Genomic DNA, 25,025 nt, shown 5'->3' with positions numbered 1-25,025 from the left:
CTATTGCAATAATGGCTTCATTCCACTCAACTTGTCATCAGTGAGGGGCTGGGCAGATTGCTCCCTGGAGCTCTCTGCTCTGAGTTGCAGTTCTCTCTGAGGGCCCACATATGGCCACAGGAGCCTGGAGCTCAAGGGCTTTGCTGAGAGAATCCCCAGCCTTGTCTCCAGCTGCACTTCAGGTACCATAAACTGTTGTGTGATTGTGACTTGTGTTTATGTTTTTATATCAAACTTTGTTATTTGGGGTTCTGTATTTTTCTGTATTTGTCTTATAAGCCCTGGAGGGCAAAAGCCATGATTTCTATTTCCTTTGTAATTCCCCAAAGTGAAAGTGAAGTCGCTCAGTCGTGTCCGACTCTTTGCGACCCCATGGACACCAGGCTCCTCCGTCCATGGGATTTTCTAGGCAAGAGTACTGGAGTGGGTTGCCATTTCCTTCTCCAGGGAACTCACCGACCCAGGGATCGAACCCAGGTCTGCCACATTGTAGACAAACGCTTTACCGTCTGAGCCACCCGGGAAGTCTTAAGAGCCAGGTAATGTTTAGCAAAAAGTGAGGACTAAGCAACTACTGATGATTGCCTAACTGTATTAAATTGAAGGAAAGTGATGGTTTTTAATGGTCAATAAAAGGTACCACATATCTAGTCTTAGGAAACAAAATATTTATTGAAATGGTATGTAGATAAATTATCACCGGCATAAAACTGTTAGTGGAGTTTTCAACATGGGTTCTTTTTACTTTTAAAATGAAGTGAGGCTTTGCAAGTCCATTGTCCCATAGGAAAAATATTATCTTTTTCTTTTCAGATAAAGTTCTTTAAAAAAGTAAATCACTTTTGAAATGGTCTTTTATACGTCTCCAGCCTATGATCGAAACAAAAAATACATTAAAAAGATATAATTATCTCCATTAAAAAAGAATAATTAAATAGGAATGATTTAGAGGTATGAAATACCTAGGCATTTGAATTCCTAAAGTCTGCTCCTGTTATATTAGTATATACTAAACTATTTTTAAAATAATTTAAAAAATCACCAAGACCCAATTATGTGTGATCATTAAAATGCAAAATATCAAAAAATGCAAAATATCACAATGAATTTATTATATATTTAGGAAATAAGCTAAAATATTATCTCATCAAATAGACAAATTTATAATAACTCTGTTTAGTAACTTGGGAATACAGTCCAAAGTGAGTTTTAATTGCCATTCAGGGCTAAATATCCTTAAAGAAAGACTTAAAATTAATAAATATGGTAAGAGAAAATGAGAAGAAAATTTCAGGAAAGTTTCTGAAACTTTGTGGGTTAACAGAATGAACAGCTCAGGGCAAAATGACTTAGTCATATTCTATTTCAACGTGATGTTCTACTCCGACCTGTTTGGCTCCCCCCAGATGGTGCTGCTGTCCTTCTCCAATGGCAAGTCTGTTAAGTGGGATTATCTTCATGGTGGTTTTCTTCATGGAATACCACCGGGATTTCCAGGTGGCCCAAATAATGCCATTATCATAACCATTAGGGGTAGATGTTTTTGAGTAAGTACCACCTGAAACAAAGTATAGATTTGCATATCACCACTCCTGAATCTCCTCCCCTAAGAAAGTCCATAAAGAGCTGTCTGTTATGAAGTCCACTGTCATTTACATCAGATTTATAGTGCTATCTACTAGCTGAAAATATCCATAGAGACTCAAATTCTTGATTTACAATTGACATAAACTTATTATTAAACAAACTTTACATCTGTATTGTGTTTTCTGGCCACACTCATAAGTTAAATGTATTCACTCTTAACAGGGCTAGAGTCCAGCATTTCCCTAATTGGTCTCTCTCCCTAAGCTAAGTCATGCTAGTTTCTGCTATTATGGACCCTCTTCCTGAAAACAGGTTAGAATGGCAGTCATAATTCCTCATCGGTTGGATTCAGGTCATCTGAAATCACAATTTTACTGGAAAATATTGGGCCTCCCAGGTGACACAGTGGTAAAGATCCCACCTGCCAATGCAGAAGACATAAGAGATTTGGGTTTGATCTCTGCATCAGGAAGATCCCCGGGAGGAGGGCATGGCAACCCACTCCAGTATTCTTGCCTGGGCACCTTCCTTGAGAATTTTTTCTAATTACATGGTTTGTTGGTGCAAAGATAAGTTAGGTTTCAAAAACATATTGTGAAAACCAAAAGGTAAATGTATGTAGTTTTAAGAGGATTCCAAGTCACCTCTTGGCTAGGACAGTGCCCTGAGAAGGTAAGATCACTCATTTTCATGGGTGAGGACTTCCCCATGCATACCTGTTGGGGTATTCCAATAGTTTGTCAGTAAGTAAAACCAGTGCTCAGAACTACTCCAGCCTTAGGGCAAACTATAGCCTGCCCTCCCCCTGTGGTAAAATAAGCATCTACACTCCTCAGGCTGGATTCTTCTCCAACTTTCATGGACCTGTAGACTCTCCAATATATCCCTGCCCTTCACTTAATTCCTCTAGACACTGCTCACTGATTCCCTTTGACACAGAGCTCATGGGAAGCTGAGCCAGGCTACTGTGTTAACAGCATAGACATGGCAATGTTAGTCCATCCAGATAATATATAGGGTAAGACTAGAGGAGACACCATAAATCAAAGTATCAACCTTGATGGAAGCATTATGAATATCACTGCATAGTTTGCAGCAGGTGGATTTCCTATAGAGGGGCTAATTTCAGGTATAAGCTAGAATTATCCAATTCTGGCTTAAAATAAAGAACTATATAGCAAGCTCCCAATATCTTTACTAATTATTTCTTCCTTATATTTACTTTTATAAAAATATAGATCATACACAAATTCATGTATTAAGAAAGAAAGCCATACCTTGATAATAAACTCCATTGAGGTGGCCAGCGTGACATTTGTTCATCCACCAACCAGATCCATCCTGTTCGGCACAGTTGCCATCATACTTATCATTGTCACTGTCCCAAGTGCTGAACTGCATGCCATTATGGGAGGTGAAAAACTTGTCACTAGAATCATCGCCAAAATCGTAGCCATCAAACGCATCTCCAGCATCTCCACCAATGAAGTAAGCATATGTCAGGCGGTATTTGTCATTTTCACCTGTCACCTTGAATGAAGCATAATCTGCAGTGCTACAAAGAAGGAATAGAGATCTTAGACCCTGACCCTTATAAGTCATCTCAGAAGTTCCTTCTTTCATAGGACAATTGTTAGGAATTTTAAACTTTGCTTCATAAGTCTGAAATGTGGTCACTGAACAAATTTTTTCACAAATCTGGCATGGGATAACAGGTATGGGGAACAGTCTCAAGGTCATCAGCACCACCCAGGATGGGTCTAGAAGCTTTCAGGACATCCAAGGGAAAACTAAAAACTTCAGCTATCCTGAATGCTTTTTGCCTATAGTATCCTAATAGCTAACCCAGATATACGGATGAACCTAATTTCGCATTTTCCACTTTTATCTCAGCATGTAGCATGTACACCCGGTTCTCATTAACCACATTAATTATCTGAAAGTGAGTGTCCATTAATAAATGCAGCAAGCTGAAAGGAGCTATAGTTCCACTAGTCACTCATACCGTCTAGAGGGTTTTTTCTTTCTGAAGGAAATGTGGGAGTGGCAAGGAGAATTTCCTTGAGCATCACATAAAAGGAGTGATTCCTGTGTACCCTACAAAACATGAACTGTAGGGTCAGAGAGAGATTCTCCCCTGGAAAATAATTGTACATGAAAGCCAGAATTCTATGGAGTGCAGGGAAGAATGGGCCTTGGTGCATAAACAGATTTCTAGAAAACATTGAGCTTCCCTGATCTCCAGGACTTAGGAAATGGAGGATGTTCTCATAGGAGAAGGTCTACTGACCATGGTATTATACTTTCTGGTTAAAAATAAAAATATACATTTGGGCACAGACTATATTTCATCTTGTCATAGACATAACAAGAGGGTTGGATATTGTTTTCAATTTCTATGAGGTATACAACACTTAAAGTGTCCAGACAGCTCTGTGCATAGAAGGAACTCCAGCTCACCAAAGGTGGCAGCTGATTTCATTGTAAGGTTAGCTCCTGGATTTGATTGACTGGATTTGATTCCCAGTCATTAAACACTGGGAAATCTGAAAAAGCTAGATTACTTTCCATCCAGGATAGCAGCTTAAGATGGTGGGTTATAAGAGGTGAACTACCTGAGTTAAATCCAATGAATGCAAGCTTGGAAAAGTTAATCTGTAAAACGGAATTAATAATAATTCCTGCCTCATGAGCTATTTGGATTTAAGTTATCATTTCATGTGCAATTTATGGTACATAAATGCTCAGGAAATACTAGCTATTGTTTTGTATGATTCCAGGATAAGTGGATTACACCAAAACACTCAGATCCTGCCTGAATGGGACCTAGCACCTTGGACTGCCCAAGAGCCAAACTGACTGACTTCTGGGGAACATAGTTGAATGTGCTCGTCATATCTGTCAGACTGTTTTCCCCATTATTCTGCTGAGAGCTAGAAAGTGCATACTCCAGGGTGTCTCTACAACAAAAGTTAGAAGTCCTTCTTGATAGTACCTGGTTCTGCCATTCCAGTCCTCCAACTGTATTCTTAATACATAAGGGATGGTAGACTGTGTGCTTATCAAATGAATCTTCTCATTTCCCAGCCAAAATTCTGCGTTTCCATTAGGAGACAGATGTCCAAACCCTTCTTTATATTGAATCCAGTTTTTCTTGAAATCCAGACTGCCATCAAGCCTCTAATTACACAATTGCACAGGCAAAAGGAGAGAATGTATTATCAGTGCACATAAGGAAAACATCATAGCCATTTTGTCCAAAATATGGAGGCTATGATTTCATCATTTACCAAGTGACCCTGGGCTAGCTGCCTAAGTTTGCTCACCTGTCTCTTAAATAGGAATAATGATGCTTACTTCTCAGGATAGTTTCAGGGATTACACCAGAGAATGTAAAAGTACCCAAGAACAAGGCCTGGCACATGATAAATTGTAATCTAGTAGTAGTTTTAAAAAGACTCCTATAGGACTTCAGAACATCAGCTTGATGTTGCTGATTCTTGTACTGATGGTTGAAAAGGTCAGCCTATTTATTGCTCAACCTGTGTCTACCAGCTAAGCTCCCATCACTCACTTGCTCTGAGTGCCCCCTGCAGCCTTAGCTGTAACAATGGTCAAAGGTAAACAGACTGCAAGAGGATTTGCAGTGGATGCCTGGGGCTGGCAAAGGCTACAGAGGGGCCTGGTCATGGAACAGCCTGACTGCACCCTCTGGGGGACACCATCTTCTTGCGATGGGCAGCCCTAGGTCTTGATGTAAATATCGAGAGGTCCCTCTGTCACCATGAGACTGTGATCATGTGCCATCATGAATCTCCTACAGCAGGGCCAGCATAGTAGAGAACCTATCTCAGTACAGAGTGAAATCAGACTATATCCTGACTCTGTTACTTATTAGTCACATGACCTTGGGCAAGTTATTTAGCCTCTTGTGCCAAGTTTCCTTCTCTGTAAACAGGAATAAGCAGGCCAAAACTACCACAAACGAAAGTTGTGAGTGTCATTGAATTAATGCTTACAAGGTGCTTGGAAAAGTATCTGGCATATGGCAGAACAATTAGGTGTCTATTAAATACATAGGGTGAGGGAAAAATACCTTCTGAAACACAGTCCATCCATTTCCAGACCCATCAATTTCACAGTAGACTAAGAACTGCTGCTTAGCTTTCAGAGGTCTGATAAAGTAAAGTCCACTCTCTTTGGCCCCCTTATTGGCAACATCTTGGCAATCTGAAAAAGAAGAAATTTTTATGGTGGTTTGAAATCCAGGTAAGATTGTGTCAGCCTTGAAAATTTTAACATGTCAGAAACTATTCATATCCTGAGAAGTATTTTCTTATTTCTCAATCATTATTCCTTTCAAAGTAAATTTTCAGCTACTCAAGAAAAGTCTAAGCAATTAGACTGTTTATATTTAATGGCTAGACACTGTCCAATGTATTTGTATACATTCTAATACATAAAATCTCCTTTACTTTTTATATCTGCCCTGATGAACTTAATCTCAACATAAACTTTTCACTTACCTCTCCCAGTTACATCATGTATTTTCACTGTATCTTGACAAGGCTCTTGACACTTTTCTTCAAGCTGGCCCACTTTCTGTTTTAGGTTAATGATTTTTTGATCATTTGAGTTATACATTTCTTGCAAAAATCTACAAGCAAAATAATAAGATAACAGATTATTCTTTTCAGATGAATAATGTTGTATATTCTTTTAAAAATACCACCTTATTTTCTCAAGAATTATTTCCTGACAAATTACTCCATTCTTGGAAAAAGTTTAAAATGATATTAATAAATTGAGGTGAATTAAAATTCTAAGCTTTTTGGAAAAGAAAATAACAAAGTCCTTGCCAATAAACCATATCACTGTAAGTGATCATTCTGATTTTCGTTTCTGCATAAAAGGCAACAGATAATAAAGTACATAAGTGATGAGTCTGATTAAGACAACCTGCTGATTATTCTTAGGACAATATTCTTAGGGAAGGAAAAGCTCTGTTTAGAAATTCACACATGCTGAAGCATTATTCCTTTTCACTTGTGGATTTAACTGAAGATCTATTTATGGACTTCAGTCTATAACTTACATGGGAAAAGTATCTGGGGGATTATCTTACATAAAATAAAACAACAGACATTTTCCCCTTCTTCTTAATGTTTCTGTTTACACCACTTCAGAAAAAAGCTAGGGAAAGTGAGAAATCCTGCTTTTGTAGTTCCTCACAGGACTACTTGTCCATATTCCGAAATGATAGAGAGCTATTACGCACATAGACTGCTGTCTCTGAGGTTCTGGATAGACAAACTATTTGACCACTTGTTTCTCTACTGAACCTTGGACATTTTCTGCACTATAGTCTCCTTCAGTCTCAACAATGGGCAATAATAATGCAAATCATAATGCCAATAATGATAATAATAGTATGCCTCTGATACCAAAAAGGTGATAAATCCCTTCTGGGCCACTTCTCAGCCACCATTTATCTCAATTTCTTCTGCTACTTTTAGAATAATTTAGGATAAAAATTGAGGAAGAAACTAAAATTGTGTCTGAGACCCAATGTTCGGAAAGTCTACAAGTTCCTGGGAAGTTGTTAACAGAGACGTTTTGCCTTCAAGAGGAGGGAGGACAACACATAATTGCAGGTTCCACGCAGCAGGTCATTTTACGATGTTTGTCACACAAACTTGTCTCTTAAGGCAAGTTCTTTTTTTCTACTCTTTCAATATAATTTACCAAGATCATTCCTATGTCTCTGCTCACAAATTCCTCACCACCCATTTGTTGACATTTTTATAAAAAGAATTTTATTTTCAACACTCAAATGCCCATCAGTTTGAATTTATGTTGTAAGACAAATGGGAGTGATGACAGTTTGGTAAATCGATCACAAGGCGTTTGAAGACGTCTAAAGTATCTTTCTCTCACATGATCATTAAAAAGTGATCACAATCCAATGCAACTCGTATTACCTACTTCCATCCCTTTCAAGATGGTCAGGCATCACACCAATTAGATACTACAGCTAGAAAAAGATAAAAAGATTACTTCTACCAAAGCTTGGCATACTGAATAAACCCCAGCTCAGTCTTGGAAAGCAAACTAAAACAAAAAAATGCTTACCGAATTGTTGTTTCGTGTGTTGATATCAGTGTTTCATATTTCATAATTTCTTCCATCATCCTCCTGGAATTCTTGGTAGCACTCTCTATGTTACCTGTCATATGGGATCAGAGAGAGAAAAATACATAAGCCAACAGAACCACTAAAATAACAGCAAAAGAACTTCGTAGATGACTCTCTCAGTCAGTGGCGGTTAGATTCTCACTTGGCTTTGATGGTTCATCAGGGTTATAGCTGATTTGGATTGCTTTGACCAGCTCTCTGGCTTCTGATGTTTTGTTCTCAACCTGATATAAGATGCCTTCCAAAGTTCGTAGATCTTTGTCTACACTGGTTTGGTAACTATTCAGGAAATCTGCAATTCCACACGTAGTTGGGCAATAACTACCCTGAAAATACAACAATAGTGTGATTAAAAATCCTGATAAATACAAATAGGTAAAACCTAGACTATGTTTTTAAAAAGTCTAAACTGGCAAATGATATTTGCTAAAGAATCTCTTATAAGGAATAAAAATTCCTCTGCCCAAGTCCAGTTCAAACACAGAGAGAAACATAAAAGCGACTTACAAATCTTTCATCTAAGATGCAGCAGTTGTCTCGGGTAGCAACATACTAGAGGAAGAAAATAGAGAAATTTCACTTGCTTATCAGATATTTTCTTATTTTTAAGCTTTCCGTTTAAAACAAATACATTTTGTAAACAGCACACTTACTGCCAGGCATGCTGAAGAAAGCAATGAAAGAATGTAGAAGATTACACTCGGAGGGTGCAAGGACCAACTCATGGTGTCGGCGGGCCCGGGGCTCCGAGCCTGGAATGTCAGAACTGTAACTCTTGGGGCTTCAGTTGTCCCTTTATTTAAGCTCCAAGGACTGTAGGACCGCCAGTGGCTGAAGCTGATCACGGGGCCTTCTTACCAGAAGGGCGGAACGTCTTTCCCGTCTCTTCCTCATCCTGGCCCCGGACCAATGTTCAATCAGGTTCCTAGATTCTGCACCCGGGTCTAAGCTCCTCCTTGTTGGCCCAGCTCAATGCTCCACCCGGGAAGCCAACTCTCTGCAAAGGCTAGTGAAGCATTGACCGTCGCTAGGAGGAGGGAGAGGGGCCCGGAGGCTGCATGATGCAACCACTTCCAGGACAGATAGAGCAAACACACACACCGCTGACCTCGGCCAGGACAAACTGCCCCTGCCTTCAGATGGAGCCTGGTACCATAACCCAAATACCCCAAATTACCGCAAGTCAATTCTGAGACGGGGGGGATGAGGGAACACCAGTATTTTTAACCTGTGCCAATGACAGGTGAAAACTTTGCCTTCCACCAGGTCTCAATATGTCACTATTACAAGGAATGAATGCCTGACCCACTGCTTTGGCCATTTTTCTTTTTCAAAAATTGAAATATGATTAATATATAGCATTATATTAGTTTCAACTGTACAAAATAATAATTTGATATTTCTATATATTACAAAATGATCATCACAATATAGTTAGCATCGGTCAGCACACATAGTTGCAAAAACCTTTTTTTTCTTGCAATAAGAACTTTTAAGACCTACCCTCTTAGCAGCTTTCAAATATGTAATACAGTGCTCTTAACCATAATCACCATGCTGTACATTACATCCCCAGGACTTATTTACTTTAAAGCTTGAAGTCTGCATCTTTTGACACCCTTTACTCAGCTGTTGATTATTTTCGTAGACTCTCAGTTTGCAGTGGGCTTTTTTTTTTTTTCCAGATGGTTGCCTGAGGACACATGCCCCCTTCATTTATTTTATTTTGTTAACCATTTAAAAATGTTGATTTATTCATTGGCTGCTCTGGGTCTTTTCTCTGGCAGCAGTGAGCGGGGGCTACTCTTTAGTTGCGGTGCATGGGCTTCTCATCTGGGTGGCTTCTCTTGTGGAGCACAGGCTCTAGGGCGCAAAGGCTTCAGTAGTTCCGGTGCATGGGCTTGGTAGTTGCAGTCCCCAGGCTCTAGAGCACAGGCTCAGTAGTTGTGGAGCACAGGCTTAGTTGCTCCGAAGCATGTGGGATCTTCCCGGACCAAGAATAGAACCTATGTCTCCTGCACTGGCAGGTGGATTCTTTACCACCGATTACCAGGGAAACCCATTTTATTTTTTTAAGTATAATTTACAATGTTGTGTTAGTTTCAGGTGTACAGCAAAGTGATTCAGTTATATATATATATATGTATATATATACAAAATTTAAAAATAATTTGAAAGTGTGTCTATATGTATGTATGCATGTTCAGATTCCCATTATAGGTTGATATAAGATATTGAATATAGCTCCCTGTCCTATACTAAAAACCTTTGTTGCTTATCTATTTTATAAACAGTAGTGTGTATATATTAGTCCCAAACTCCTAATTTATTTCTCCCCTTCCTCCATCCCCTTTAGAACCCATAAATTTGTTTTCTATATTGTGAATCTATTTTTGTTTGGTAGCTAAGTTCATTTCCATCATTTCTTAGATTCTGCATACAAGTGATATCATATGTGTCTTTCGGGCTTACTTCACTTAGTAGAATAATCTCTAGACATTATTTCATTTTTCATGGCTGAGTAGTATCCCATTGTGTGCATATGCTGCATCTTCTTTATCCACTCACCTGCTGATGGACAGTGTGATTGTTTTCATGTCTTGTCTATTATAAATAGAGCTGCTGTGAACATAGGGGTGCATGTATCTTTTCATATCATGGTTTCCTCCAAATATATGCCCAGGAGTGGCATACATTTACATTCTCACCAACAGCACAGTGAGCTTTTGAGCTCAGCTCCTCCCTTTGTCTAGAAGTATCAGCTGGTGTAGCACCATACCTGCTGCAGATGGGAAACAAGTCAGGAGCCTATTTTGTTTTTCCTGAGGTTCCAGCTCGTTACTTCAGAGCAAAGCCTGACTACAGGAGGCAGGGGCTAGAAAAATCCATGTTGCATATACTGACTAGGAGCGTAACTGGAGGAAAGGGGGCAAAAACTAGGCAGGAGCTGTCCTTTTCACTCTGACCCTCAAGTTTCCTTGTATATTGGGACAGTATGTTTATTATCATCTCCAATTAATAATTTATAATTATGTACTATCATTATTACTCCTTTTAATATCCCTCATTTCATTCTCTGAAACAAGCTTACCGCAAATTTTCATTATATATTTAGTGGGAGAAATACATCTAAATTGAGATAAATACTAATACTTCAATGTCTAATCCTAAATCTTTACAAAGAAATAGTTGTTTTGACTTGAAACAAAGATAAATGCTCCTACTGGGTAAATAATAATTATTGTAACAAAATGAATACATTAAAACCAGATGTGTTGCCTTTTCCTTCCTCCTTAATAGTTACCCTCTCTGATTTACCAATCATTGTCAATCACATCACCAAACATCAGCCAATTAAAGCCACACAGTCTTCATTATCCTCCTGGTTTATTCATCTCATCAGTTGTTGAAACTTATTATTAAAACTGCTTTCTCATTGTCACTTCTGTTTTATTGCTGTTTTCTATTTCCATTGCCAATATGCTAAGAGGGCCAGTTTATTTCTTGTCTAGACTGCAAATAGATGGGAAACAATGGAAACAGTGAGAGACTTTATTTTCTTGGGCTCCAAAATCATTGCAGATGGTGACTGCAGCCATGAAATTAAAAGATGCTTGCTAGTTGAAAAAAAAAAAAAAAAGGCTATGACCAACCTAGACAGCATATTAAAAAACAGAGACGTTACTTTGCTGACAAAGGTCCATCTAGTCAAAGTTATGGTTTTTTCAGTAGTCATGTATGGATGTGGGAGTTGAACTATAAAGAAAGTTGAGCACCAAAGAATTGACGCTTTTAAACTGTGGTGTTGCAGAATACTCGAGAGAGAGCCTTGGACTGCAAGGAGATCCAACCAGTCAGTTCTCAAGGAAATCAGTCCTGAATATTCATTGGAAGGACTGATGCTGAAGCTGAAGCTCCAATACTTTGGCCACCTGATGCAAAGAACTGACTCATTGGAAAAGACCCGGATGCTGGGAAAGATTGAAGGCAGGAGGAGAAGGGGACGACAGAGGATGAGATGATTGGATGGCATCACTGATTCAATGGACTTGAGTTTAAGTAAGCTCCAGGAGTTGGTGATGGACAGGGAAGCCTGGCCTGCTGCATTCCAAGGGGCCGCAGAGAGTTGGACACGACTGAGTGACTGAATTGACTGAGACTGCTTGTGCACACTGTCTGTTAACTGATTTCCCTTCCTCTTCAATGGCCTCCTGCTCTAAGCCTGTTGTCACACTGCAGACAGATTCATCTTCCTGTAAATGTAGCTCTGATTATGATATTCACCTGCACAAAAACCTTTCTATCTCCCATCACAGTGAAAGTAAACATAATAGACATCCCTTCCTACCACTGCTACTTTTTCTCTCTTGATTCTATTTCCTATACTCTCTGGTCTGGCCAGACTGAATCACACAACATCCTTAATGTAAACCATATTGTCCCATCTCTCAGATATGTTTCCTTTTTTATACACTTCTCCTGCAGTCTGGATTGCCTTCACATACACTCCTGCATCTCTGGCTGTGTATTCATTCCTACTTCCCCAAAACTTGGAGAAGAGCATGGCAACCCACTTCAGCATATTTGCTTGGAGAATTCCATGAACCAAGAAACCTGGCAGGCTATAGTCCATGGGATCACAAGGAGTTGGACATGACTGAGAATCTACTATTATTACTACTGCTCCCCCAAACCAAAACCCAAGCTCTGGAGGCCAGCTTCTCCTCTTTAATAGCATTTCAGCAACCTATACATGCTGCATCCACCTTATTAGATTGTAAATACTAATATCCATTTTATGGCAATAGCCATAAAAATATTATGTATGTATGCTTTAGTTGCTCAGTTGTGTCCAACTCTTTGGAACCCCATGAATTATAGCCTTCCAGGCTCCTCTGTTCATGGAATTCTCCAGGCAAGAATACTGGAGTGGATAACCATTCCCTTCTCCAGGGGATCTTCTCAAACCAGGGATCAAACCCTAGTCTCCTGCATTACAGGCAGATTTTTACCATCTGAGCCACCAGGGAAGCCCCTATAAGTGTGTTAAACATTCCATAATGATTTGATAACACTAAATTGAATTGGTCTGGAAGTAGGTCTTTAAAGTTTGCATTTCTAATAACACTTAAAACTTCCAAATTCTAAATGCAAATGACTTTGGCAAGGGTAATTAGGTAAAGGGAAATGAATAATCAATGAGAAAGTAGCTATTGATAAGGTGGATATATAAAAATTATTAATTAGAAACCAATAGCCATCTTCTATAAAGGAACAGCTAGTGAAAATACACAATGGAAGAAAAAATGTACTTATATATATAATTTGTACCACACACACATACACATACAACTAGATAAAATATCTAAGGAGAAATTAACAAGAAATAAACAAGATTGATATTATTAAAAATTCCAAACAATGCTATCAGGATATAAAATAAGAGCTGGTGAAAATTAAAATCATGCTCTATGTCTAAATAAAGAGATTCAATAAAACTGTCAATTATTTCTGTGATAGTTTAGAACTGTATTGATATTATAATAAGGCTAAATTTGATTTTGTTGTTGTTGTTCTTTCTCCTTTTCTTCCTTTTTAAAAAAGAGTTAGGTACGATGTTTCTAAAGTGCAATGAAAAAAAGAAAATTATCTTGGAAAATTCTAAACAAGAAGAAAAATGAGGGCAAAACTATCTCTCAAACATTAAAGCATGTTATTAATCCATAATTTTTAAACAATGCAATACTGGACCATGGTAGGTAGATAGATAAATATTCTTCAGATATAGGCCTAAATATATGTTGGTGTTTAATATGATCAAGTTGACATTGCATAGGGGATGATAGAAAAAAATTATTCAGTATATGGCATTAGTATGGTGTTAGCATAATTGGGAAGTTATCTGCAATGAACTGCAGGCTGATTCTTTTATTTTTTATTTGAATTAATTTATTTTAATTGGAGGCTAACTACTTTACAATATTGTAGTGGTTCTGCCATACATTGACATTCCACCATGGGTGTACATGTGTTCCCCATCCTGAACACCCCTCCCACCTCCCCATCCCATCCCTCAGGGTCATCCCAGTGCACGAGCCTTGAGCACCCTGTTTCATGCATCGAACCTGGACTGGCGATCTGTTTCACATATGGTAATATACATGTTTAATGCTATTCTCTCAAAGCCCAAGAGGAGAGAGCATTTCTCTCCTAGATAAGAGAGTAATTTAGGTGGAAAGGCCACTTATCACAGATGAAACAATATTAGGACCAGTCGACTTGCCCTCATGAAGAGCTGTGCATCTTACCAGTAAGCATGTTGGGCAGAGCATGTTGTCATTGAGATTCTTTTTGCTGAAGACCATAAAATATCAACTTATTGAATTTAAGGTAACAATTTATACACACACACACACACACACACACACAGAAGTTGCTCAGTCATGTCCGACTCTTTGCAACCACATGGATTGTAGCCCACCAGGCTCCTCGGTCCATGGGATTTTCCAAGCATGAAAACTGGAGTGGGTTGCCATCTCCTTCTCCATTTATAACTTCAACAATTATAAATTTATAACAATTTATAACTTCACACTAACTATATATATATATATATAGTATATATAATATAACTTCATATATACAAGGTTAATAAACACTTAAATTGGAGAAACTGGAAATTTTTATATAATTTTGGAAGTGTAGTATATTCTGGTTTGGGGCTGACTTGCCTTAGGATCAAATATGTGTTATCACAGTTTTGCAGAAAAGGCTTGTTTTCTTTTTCTCACCAGACTCTAAAGTCCTGAATCAGAGTCCTATCAGATAAGATGCTCTCTGAGGGAAAATGACCAGCAGTGACTCAGTGACCTGCACTGGCCTTGCATCCAGGCACTTGGGTTTTATTAAATTTTAACTACTTGTTGTCTTCCATGTTTGGGATACATTTTTTCCCCTCCGATAAAGTATAAATGATTAATGAATTCCAGGAAAGAAGAATATTTCTTAAATCAAATTTCTTCTGTATCCCAGTTAATTTTCTGAGAAAATAGCATAGGCAATATTTAAGCCAAAATAATCATTTTGTTTAATTCAGAGGTCAATGGGCTTGCTTATTGATTTAATAATTTCCCAAATCCCCTATCATCCAATTATTTATACTCTGATTTAAAAATAGAAGATCTATTGCTAATGATCTTCATGTACATTGATCATTCACTCTATGAGTTCCCTTTTCTCTTTTGTTCATCTCTGCTCCAAATTGTTTGTTGAATTTGAATTGGGTTATGTAAAGCTAAATTTAAGATGTCCTAACCTGTGACACATGTTATAGGCCTGAAAGAATAATATAGAGAACCACTGATTTTGAGAATCTTCCTTATATTTGATGTCATGCTACAGTTTAGTTGATGATGTTTTTTTTCTTATTTTTTAAATTTTATTTTATTTTTGAATTTTACATAATTGTATTAGTTTTGTATTATCTGTCATTTAATCCTCACAACACGCTTGAAAGTAGATCTGATTATCTGCATCTTATGAATGAGGGAGAGTCTTTGGGAGGTTGTGGTGATATACACGAGGTCATTGTGGCACATGGAGTTCCAAACCCATGGGTCCAGTACCTGTGCTCTTAACCATGACTGCAAGTATAACCATGAAGTGCTTATTTTTATTTTATTTTTTAACATTTTAATTAGAGGATAATGGCTTTACAATGTTGTGTGGGTTTCTGCCATACAACAACGTGAACCAACCGTAAGTATACATACATCCCTTCCCTCTGGAGCCTCCTCCCCACCCCCTATCCCACCTCCCCCCCTCCCACCATCCCACCCATCTAGGTCAAGCAGAGCACCAGGTTGAGCTTACTGTCTTGTAAAGCAAATTCCCACTAGCTATCTATTTTACACATGGAAAAGTGTATATTTCATTGCCACTCTCAATTTCTCCCACCCTCTCCTTCCCCCACTGTGCCCACAAGTCCGTTCTCTACACCTGTGTCTCTATTCCTCTCCTGCAAATAGGTTCATCAGTACCATTAATGAAGCACTTTTTAATCTAAGGTGATATACAGATATAAAATGTTATCATGAGAATCAAATTTATTCATTGTTAGAATGGTTTGCTGGTGGAGTTTATGGATTTTAAAAATTAATGTGTATATGCATATGTATTAGAGAAGAAAATGGCCACCCACTCCAGTATTCCTGCCTGGAGAATCCCATGGACAGAGGAGCCTGGCAGGCTGCAGTCCACGGGGTCACAAGAGTCAGACACAACTGAGGGACTCCCCAGCAGCAGCATGCATGTGTCTGTGTGATTGTGTGAACATGTATTTACATCTCTTTTACCTGTCTACCTAATCTGCCTATCTATCTTCTTCTCTGGGTTAGGAACGAGGTTGGCTTTTACTGTCTCTTAAACCTGGATTTTAGTTATCTTATAATTGCATTTGTATTTTCAGTCCAAGGTTAAAAGGAAGCAGTTTTTCAATGCTGACCACATGGTTCAAGTAAATAGGACTTGATGAATTGAATTCTTTCAGTAGCTTAAAGGAAGATACATCAGTTGAGTGGTCCAAAGAAACTCAAATCAATGCTGACAATGATAAGTCTATTTTTCTAACGTTAAACCATTTCCAGATCTAAGCTAAATTTACAGCCTTACTCTTTAGAATTGGATTTCCTCAAAATAGCAAAAAGAAATAACTTGTTGACACTGTTGAAAATCAGTCCAACTTAATAGCTAAAATATACCACTAAGGGAAAAAAGTTATCTGTTAGAATATTTGCTTAGTTTATAAAAATAGCCCAAGGAAAGTGAAAATGAAATTTTTTCCTTGTCTATGAACAATGTGCTTTTAGTTTCACTATGTAAATTAAAGACAGAAAAACAAAGTGAGACAGGTAATACAGAGTTCTCCCTGAGGGTGGGGTAGCAGTCACAGACTGCGTTTTGAGCTTCTTAACTTTTCAAAGAAAGTTTCACTGGATGTGTCCATGGCAGCATATGGCTGAGTGCAGGGGTGTTCACAAAGTGCTATGGCTGGGATATAAGAAATTAAGCACTGAGTGGGTTAAGAGATGATTATCCTAATTGGAATTACATCAAGAGCCCGAAAATGGCCAAGAATCAGCCCTTTTTAATACTGACTGGAGATAAAGGAACGTGCTGAGGCCGCCCTGGATTGACACAAAATGGAATGGAGAAGAAGTTAGATTTAAGCCTTTGATGTGCCAACTTGGTCCCTGACTGCATTCCTGGTTGGTTGGTTTGTTTCTATCTTCATGAAATTTGCAATTTGAGGTCCCTTGCCCTATGAGAAGGCAATGGCACCCCACTCCAGTACTCTTGCCTGGAAAATCCCATGGACAGAGGAGCCTGGTAGGCTGCAGTCCATGGGGTCACTAAGAGTCGGACATGACTGAGCAACTTCACTTTCACTTTTCACTTTCATGCATTGGAGGAAGAAATGGCAACCCACTCCAGTGTTCTTGCCTGGAGAATCCCAGGGACGGCGGGGCCTGGTGGGCTGCCGTCTATGGGGTCGCACAGAGTCGGACACGACTGAAGCGACTTAGCAGCAGAAGCAGCAGCCCTATGAAAGAAATTTCACCACTAATTTTCATTTTTCTGTTTGAGAAACTCTGATCATTTTGTCCAATAAATTATCTTTGGAGAAAAACAATGATCTATTCCCAAAGAAGAAGAGAAGGTAAGAAGAATGCTGTCAGATCAACAAAATGATTCATCTTCTCCTACTTAATGCCCACATTTACTTTAAGCTCCTATCTTGAATGAGGGCAAATAAACATTTGCAAGACGTGTATCTTTGTTTTAAATTGTAACTACTTAGGTCAGTTTACCACCTTACTGTGATTGCGCTTTAGTCCTTCCTGTTCAAAGTTAAGTCCTTAAAGAATACACTGTGTATAAAGGCTAACTCCTTATTGGCATTTTGAAGGACCTTGCTTCACCCCTGAAAGGTGACATGGTTCCTACACTTCTTCAAGCAGAGATTGCTGTGTATGTTTTTACCTTGAGTGTGGGAGCAGCGACCTCTGATCAGTAAATAAAGATATGATTTGTAAACACCCAAATATTTGCTGAATGTTTTGCAAGGAAGACTAGAGTGTAAACCACACTCCTGGTTGATAACAGTTGTGCCTGCAGGACTAACTGGGCCCTATTCATCAAGAAACAAAATAAGTCAACATTCAGAACACTGTGTTTCATATTTCACAAAGAACACAGAGGAAATTCCATTTACCAAGATCCAGAAAACTAATTGCTTAATCACACAAGCATCTAGGTCTGAAACTACCCAATATTCTTACCTCAGCACTTCCTGTGGATCTCACTCGATTTGCTATATTAAGTCAACTTTTTTGATATTTAATTCCACATCGTCTCATTGTGGATGTGGAAGGCCCCTTCCTCAACCCCTTCATGTCTTCCTCATATGGTAAACTGCCTCTGGATCTGACACCTGGACCATATAGAATCATTCTAGGAAAATTCCTGAAATAATGCTTGATCAGATATTCACCCCCAAATTTGGTTAAAAGGTCACTAAAAATTTCCCATGATGCTCCTCTGCTGGCTCCCAGACCAAACGCTTGTTGAGCAAGTACTATATGCCAGACCCTCCTTGTCCAACACAATAAGCAAAATAGACAAAACTCTGCTTTCAGGAAGTTTACCCTTTCCTGGAGAGAATGAGGCAATAAACAACACATTATGAAATGCTGAAAACAAAAACTGAAACAAGCGTCAGTGCTGGTTGCCGTCTGGTGATCCAGGAAGCACTCTGCTGGGTGCTGCGACTTTGCTGGGTTTGTGGTAGGCGAGTCGCAAAGTGCATGGCTGGCTCACCACTGACACTTGAAGGCCCCAGGAAGGTGGGTGGTTTGGGGACAACATACATAATTTTTTTTTAACTTGGGATTGTCAGAAATTTGACAAGACAGCTAGGTGACAGAGTGAGAATAAAGTAGAGGAAACTTGTAAAAGTTAGTCCCCAGACACCACGAAGTCCATCTATCCACATCTGCTCACGAGTGTCATGTCTGGGATCATGTCTAATGACACCATTTGCCTTATCAAAACCTTCTAAGGACTCCTTGAGTGTGTGTCAAGTCACTTCAGCGTCTGACTCTTTGCGACCCTCCACCAGGCTTCTCTGTCCATGGGATCTTCCTGTCAAGAGTACTGGAGTGTGTTGCCATGCCTTCCTCCAGGAGAATCTTCCCAACCCAGGACTGAACCTCGTCTCATAGTCTCTTGCATTGGCAGGTGGAGTCTTTGCCAATGGCCACCTGGGCCACCTGGCAAGCTCAGAAGCCAAGGATATGAGCTCCTAAGATAGGTTTTAGGAAACAACCCTTGGGAGAGAATTATGAAATCAAATGACACAATTGAGGTGACTAAAGTAGTGTTACAAAGCAATTTAATGGTGTAAGGATAATATTTTATTTCTTTATTAAGCACTCAGAATTTCTTCTACATGACTTTTTCTTTAGAATGCTACTTCGATTTTTGTTTTATTTTGTTTAAAAACGCAGATGCCTCAGCTTCGTTTCAAATATACTGAATCAGTGTAGCAGGGTGTGGACCCCAGGAATCTGCATTTCATTAACAAGCTTCCCCAGATGATTACTAGGCCCAGAAAAGGAGGCAAATTCCTGACTAGTGCTGGGCTGCAGAATAATCACACTGGCTTTACATAAGGAGGCCCGATTTCTACTCTACAATCTTAAAGCTCACATAATTCCTCTTTGTTATATTGGGTTGGCCGAAAAGTTTGTTCAGGCTTTTTTGTAAGATGCAATGAAAAACTGGAAAAAACTCTTTGGCCAACTCATTTTATTCAAGACACACGAAACCATTTATTGTGACAAGAAGAATAAAACATCAAACTACTTCAGATTCTTCTATTTAAGTTAAAATAAGATTTTTGGTAATTAAATTTATTGATATGTACTGCTCTATGAGTTTTGCTTCAGTGCTGCCGCGGGAACGAAAAGTAAACTGGCGCCAAGTCCAAGGCCTTTGCACAGTGCAAGAGTCCTTGTACGTACAAAGGATTCAAGAAACAGTTTCAAGACATGCAAGCACTTTAAAGAATAGACTAGAGAGGATTTAGGGAAGGATCGAATTGGGAGGATGTGGAGGGGAGAAAAGGATCACAAATAACAACTTTGAGGAATAGAGGAGATGGGGGACCATTAACAGAAATAAGAAAATGAGAAGGAGGAAGTGGTTTAGGGCAGAGAGGAGACCGGGCACAATTTCCAATGCTTTACATCTGAGCAGCTGCAACAGCCTTGGAACTCTGGAGTCAGAGCTTTGGGAATGAAAACTGATATGGAGTTAATGGTAGGCAATGAGAGTTTCCCAGAAGAAAATGCGGTGTGAAAATAAAAGGGCCTGGAAACAGAACCTGGACCTGAATTTAAGGCTATCAGGACAGACAGATAAAGAAAGAATGGTTCTATGCCCGCCTCACTCCCCAATCCTACAGACCCCAAACATGTTCAAATCTCCAAAGTGAAATCCCTTGGACTAACTTCACCTTTTTATCTGGACTTGGAATACTTTTAAATTAAAACATAATGAACAATATTATATAGAGAGAACCTTTTCTGTTGGATAATACAGCCAGTGATACAGAATGAGTCATGCAGTAGTCATTTCACTTATTTGGTGTCCTATGGAGCCAGGAGCAGGTAGACTGGTCTAGTATATGGTCTAGTATTTGTTTTCCAAAAATTAAATACATGTATTGAATTTCCTGAAGGGCCTGGGGGAATCTGTTGGATTGCACAGTGAATGGGCTTAATATCACACATGTTATTATAAACGTCCATGATTTGGAAGGGCTTGCTAGAGCTGTGACCAGATATAAGGAATTTATGTACTTTCTTTTCAGGCCCTAGGGTGGAAGGCAGGCCCTCTCGGATGTGCAATGTAACAGAGCCGCCTGCTGGTGAAACTGGACAACAACAAGCACGCTGGTGTGGACACGCCACTCAAACTGCCTCATAGATACTGTAGGTACAATATCCTCCGGCCCATTCCTTCTGTATGTATATTATTTGTTGTCTGAGTGTAAGATTTCTCTGTTTTTGTGCTGACGAAGGGATGGCGAGGCAATAACCGTCATCAGCCATGTTGAGACCAGCATTCAAAGTGGGTCCTCCAGTCAGAACCCTGGATCCAGAATTCGGGTGTGCACCGTCAGTCTGGGTCTGCTGGAGCTGTGCCTGCTGGCTGTGTTTGGCTGTACTTCCTACTGGGTCTTAGGATACTACATAAATAAGCTGAAGATGATGCCCGTATATTGGCTCCTGGCTTGTTGTGAAGACAACAGTCTGGGATCCATGAATTCAAAAGCCTGTTGATTCCCAAGCCAAATTTTCATATTTACAGCATACTCAGCTGTTTTAAACACAGTCTCAGTTCAGTTCAGTTCAGTCGCTCAGTTGTGTCCAACTGTTTGTGACCCCTTGGACTGCAGCATGGCAGGCTCCCCTGTCCGTCACCAACTCCTGGAGTTTACTCAAACCCATGTCCATTGAGTTGGTGATGCCATCCAATCACCTCATCCTCTGTCGTCCCCTTCTCCTGCCCTCAATCTTTCCCAGCATCAGGGTCTTTTCAAATGACTCAGCTCTTTGCATCAGGTGGCCAAAGTATTGGAGTTTCAGCTTCAGCATCAGTCCTCCAATGAACATCCAGGACTGATCTCTTTAGGATGGACTGATTGGATCTCCTTGCACTCCAAGCGACTCTCAAGAGTCTTCTCCAACACCACAGTTCAAAAGCATCAATTCTTCGGCACTCAGCTTTCTTTATAGTCCAACTCTCACATCCATACATGACTACTGGAAAAAACTTAACTTTGATTAGATGGACCTTTGTTGGCAAAGTAATGTCTCTGCTTTTTAATATGCTGTCTAGTTTGGACATAGCTTTTCTTCCAAGGAGCAAGCCCCTTTTAATTTCATAGCTGCAGTCACCATCTGCAGTGATTTTGGAGCCCCCAGAAATAAAATCTTTCACTGTTTTGATTGTTTCCCCATCTATTTGCTATGAAGTGATGGGACCAGATGCCATGATCTTAGTTTTCTGAATGTTGAGCTTTAAGCCCACTTTTTCACTCTCCTCTTTCACTTTCATCAAGAGGCTCTTTTGTTCTTCGCTTTCCACCGTAAGGGTGATGTCATCTGCGTATCTGAAGTTATTGGTATTTCACCCAGCAATTTTGATTCCAGCTTGTGCTTCATCCAGCTCAGCATTTTGCATGATGTACTCTTGCATATAAGTTAAATAAGCAGGGTGACGATATACAGCCTTGACATACTCCTTTCCCAATTTGGAAACAGTCTGTTGTTCAATGTCCAGTTCTAACTGTTGCTTCTTGACCTGCATACAGATTTCTCAAGAGGCAGGTCAGGTGGTCTGGTATTCCCATCTCTTTAAGAATTTTCCACAGTTTGTTGTGATCCGAGTCAAAGGCTTTGGTGTAGTCAAATACAGCCTAGATGAGCAGATTTTTAAATGTTTAGAAATGGCCTGCTTTGCATATCCTGAGAAACTGCATCCGGCATCTGAGAGCCACAGAGAAACTATGGAGCTCTTAGAGACCTTGCTGGCAGGTACCCTTTGGTAGAGCCTGGAGGCAGCGACTCCCAGAGGCCCTGCTGAGCGCCCTCATCTAGAAGTGTAAGTCCATCCCCACACCTCTCCCTGAGAGTTCCTTTACCTTCTTACTCTGCGGGGTGGTTCTATGCCGCCACAGCCTCTGAGGGTCCATAACTTCTAATTCCCCTCCTTGCCTTCTGGATACAAACCTATCAAAGTGTTGCTCCAAACTTTTGCTTTTATCTTTTCCCCTGATCAGCCCCCCAGTATCCCTGGAACTCACTATACTGAGCAAATAGGCCTTTCCCGGGCGGGGACAAAGAGAGGAGCTTCGTAAATGGACACAAACCAAGTTGTTACATGGTCATAGTCATACACATCTTCTGTACTTCCTCTTTGATTGCTTTTGTTCCCCTTCAGAAAGCAAAACTGTTTCCCAAATACGAGCCTGGAGGGCTTGGAGGTACTGGCTATCCCTTCTCAGGAGCGTCCTGAGGCCGGGCCTCAAAGGGGACAGAAACTCAGAGTGCAGCTGCTCTAAACATGCTATGCATTCCTCAGGGAAGAGATAGGTAGGATGTCTTGTCCATGGGTGGTTGGTTGTGTCTGACTCTTTGTGACCCCACAGACTGTAGACTGCCAGGCTCCTGTGGCCATGGAATTTTCAAGGCAAGAATATTGGAGTGGGCTGCCATTTCCTACTGCAAGGGGTTTTCCCCAACCCAGGACTTGAACTTGAGTCTCCTGCATTGGCAGGAGGATTCACCATGGAGCTATCTGGGACTCATCTAACTCTGCATTTGGTCAAGGGTGCCTGTGTTCTCAGCATCTCTAGTGGAGTTTAGGAATGTTGGAGATGCTTGAAAAGAAAGTCCAGACCAGCATTAAGTCTAAGAAAGGGCATGAATGACTGAGTCTAAAACCCAGGGGGCTCAGGTCATGAAAGCTTCACACACTTTGGAGACAATTCATTCTATCTCCTCATGGCTAAATGTATAAAAATAGCTTCTCTCTTCTTGTGGTTAGTTAAGAATCAGACTCAGGGGAACCAGTCCAGTCTTGCCTGCACCACTTACTAGCTCTGTGATCCTGGACAGTTCCTTAGCCTGTGTTTACATTTCTTTGCCTGTAAGATTGAGAAATAATAGTACCCACCTTGTATATTTGTTGTGAGGATTAAGTAAGATCTTAGTTCATTTTTTTTTTCCAACTGAGGCAGTGTAATGTGAGAGCTGAGAGTACAGACACTGAAGCCAGACCCTCTGGCTTTAAATCTCAGCATTATAAGTTATAGCTGTTGTGACCGTGGAGAAGTTACTTTTTTCCTGTGTCTCAGTCTCAACTGTAATTACAGTATTTATCTCATACCTGCTAAGTGCATGCCTGTTAACTGGCTTCAGTCATGTCTGGTTCTTCATGACACTAAGGATGGTAGCCTGCCAGGCTCCTTTGTCTATGGGATTCTTCAAGCAAGAATACTGGAGTGGATAGCCATGCCCTCCTCCGGGGGATCTTTCTGACCTAGGGACTGAACCTGAGTCTCCTGCATTGGCAGGAGGGTTCTTTACCACTAGCCTGGGAAGCCCCATTCATCTCACAGGGCTGTTTTATTTAATGTGCTAATAAATGTAAAACATTTAAAGAAATGTCATAAAAGCTGGTTTTTATTATAAAGTAAATGAAGCTATTAGAACAGTTTCTGGTAAATAGTAAGAACTCAATAAATGTTGACTTGTATTATTAATCACATAATTGTCTAGATAATCCATAGACTTTATTAATCATCCTATAAAGAAGGGAGGCCTGGTTTCTGTTTTTACTCCTTCTAACTTGAACTCTTGCTTTGCTAAATTCAATCTAAGAAGAGAGCACCACTGGACTTGAAAGAAAAGCGAATTAATGGAAATAAAACAAAAGATTAAGTTTAAAAAGAGAGACTGGCTCCCCTTTGTTTGTTCACTAACAATTAACTAGATTGCGACTCCTGAACGTGGTTCTTTCCCATCCTTTTCAGTACCTAGGAAAGAACGTTTGCGGTCATCATGTGCCCCGCAGGCTTTGATCAGACGGTATTTATAACTATCGGAAAACGAAGCAAACAAAACAGGTTCTTCACCGTCCTGTCTAGAGAAACAAAGCAGGCCTAAATACAGTTCTCTAGCTCCTTGGAAAAGACGTTGTTGTTTTTCAGTCAGTAAGTGGTGTGCGACTCTTGGCGACCCCATGAACTGCAGCACGCTAGGCTCCCAGTCCTTCACTATCTCCCGTAGTTTGATCAAACTCATGTCAATCGAGTCTGTGATGCCATCCAGCCGTCTTACCCTCTGTGGTCCCCTTCTCCTCTTGCCCTCTATCTTCCACAGCATCAGGGTCTTTCCCAATGAGTGGCTCTTGGCATCAGGTAGCCAAAAAAAAGTTGGGGGCTCCCATATATTTATCTTGTTTGATTTTTTTTTCCTTCTCAAACTCAGAATTTGGAAGGGAATGGGGAGTGCAAGGAGAAACTTTAACTTTTCGGCGCAAACTTCAAAAACAGAAGGAAAGAGTTGAGCCAGCAACCCTAATCAACGTTTTGCATTGATGGTTGGACCTGA

General features: G+C 39.9%; 2 protein-coding genes across 3 annotated transcripts in view; both read right to left on the bottom strand.

Moving 5' to 3' along the window:
- Nucleotides 1-25,025, bottom strand: part of PLRG1 (pleiotropic regulator 1) — a 162,232-nt gene that overhangs the window by 82,605 nt on the left and 54,602 nt on the right. The window lies entirely within an intron of this gene.
- FGG (fibrinogen gamma chain) lies at nucleotides 649-8,666 on the bottom strand. 2 transcript variants are annotated; one of them, XM_055550935.1, is made up of 10 exons: nucleotides 8,436-8,666; nucleotides 8,290-8,334; nucleotides 7,925-8,108; nucleotides 7,720-7,813; nucleotides 6,114-6,244; nucleotides 5,684-5,817; nucleotides 4,583-4,767; nucleotides 2,865-3,142; nucleotides 1,389-1,558; nucleotides 649-870 (listed from the first exon to the last, which is right to left on the bottom strand). In XM_055550935.1, exons 1-10 carry the CDS (start codon nucleotides 8,505-8,507, stop codon nucleotides 856-858), a joined length of 1,308 nt encoding a protein of 435 aa, XP_055406910.1. In that variant the 5' UTR covers nucleotides 8,508-8,666; the 3' UTR covers nucleotides 649-855. The 2 variants fall into 2 exon arrangements, with proteins under 2 accessions (XP_055406910.1, XP_055406909.1); XM_055550934.1 differs by having other exon boundaries at nucleotides 649-1,558.

This window comes from Bubalus kerabau, chromosome 16, assembly GCF_029407905.1.
Source record: "Bubalus kerabau isolate K-KA32 ecotype Philippines breed swamp buffalo chromosome 16, PCC_UOA_SB_1v2, whole genome shotgun sequence".
Lineage (NCBI taxonomy): Eukaryota > Metazoa > Chordata > Mammalia > Artiodactyla > Bovidae > Bubalus > Bubalus kerabau.
Note: the sequence above shows the minus strand (reverse complement) of the source record. Positions and strands in the feature narration are given on the sequence as shown.

Excerpts from the sequence above, each read along its gene's own strand:
- FGG (XM_055550934.1), bottom strand. The coding sequence starts at position 8,507 with ATGAGTTGGTCCTTGCACCCTCCGAGTGTAATCTTCTACATTCTTTCA. Across the intron at positions 6,245-7,719 it reads ACACACGAAACAACAATTCG|ATTTTTGCAAGAAATGTATA; the intron begins GTAAGCATTTTT and ends TTTTGCTTGTAG. Across the intron at positions 3,143-4,582 it reads GACTGGAATGGCAGAACCAG|CACTGCAGATTATGCTTCAT; the intron begins GTACTATCAAGA and ends CCTTCTTTGTAG.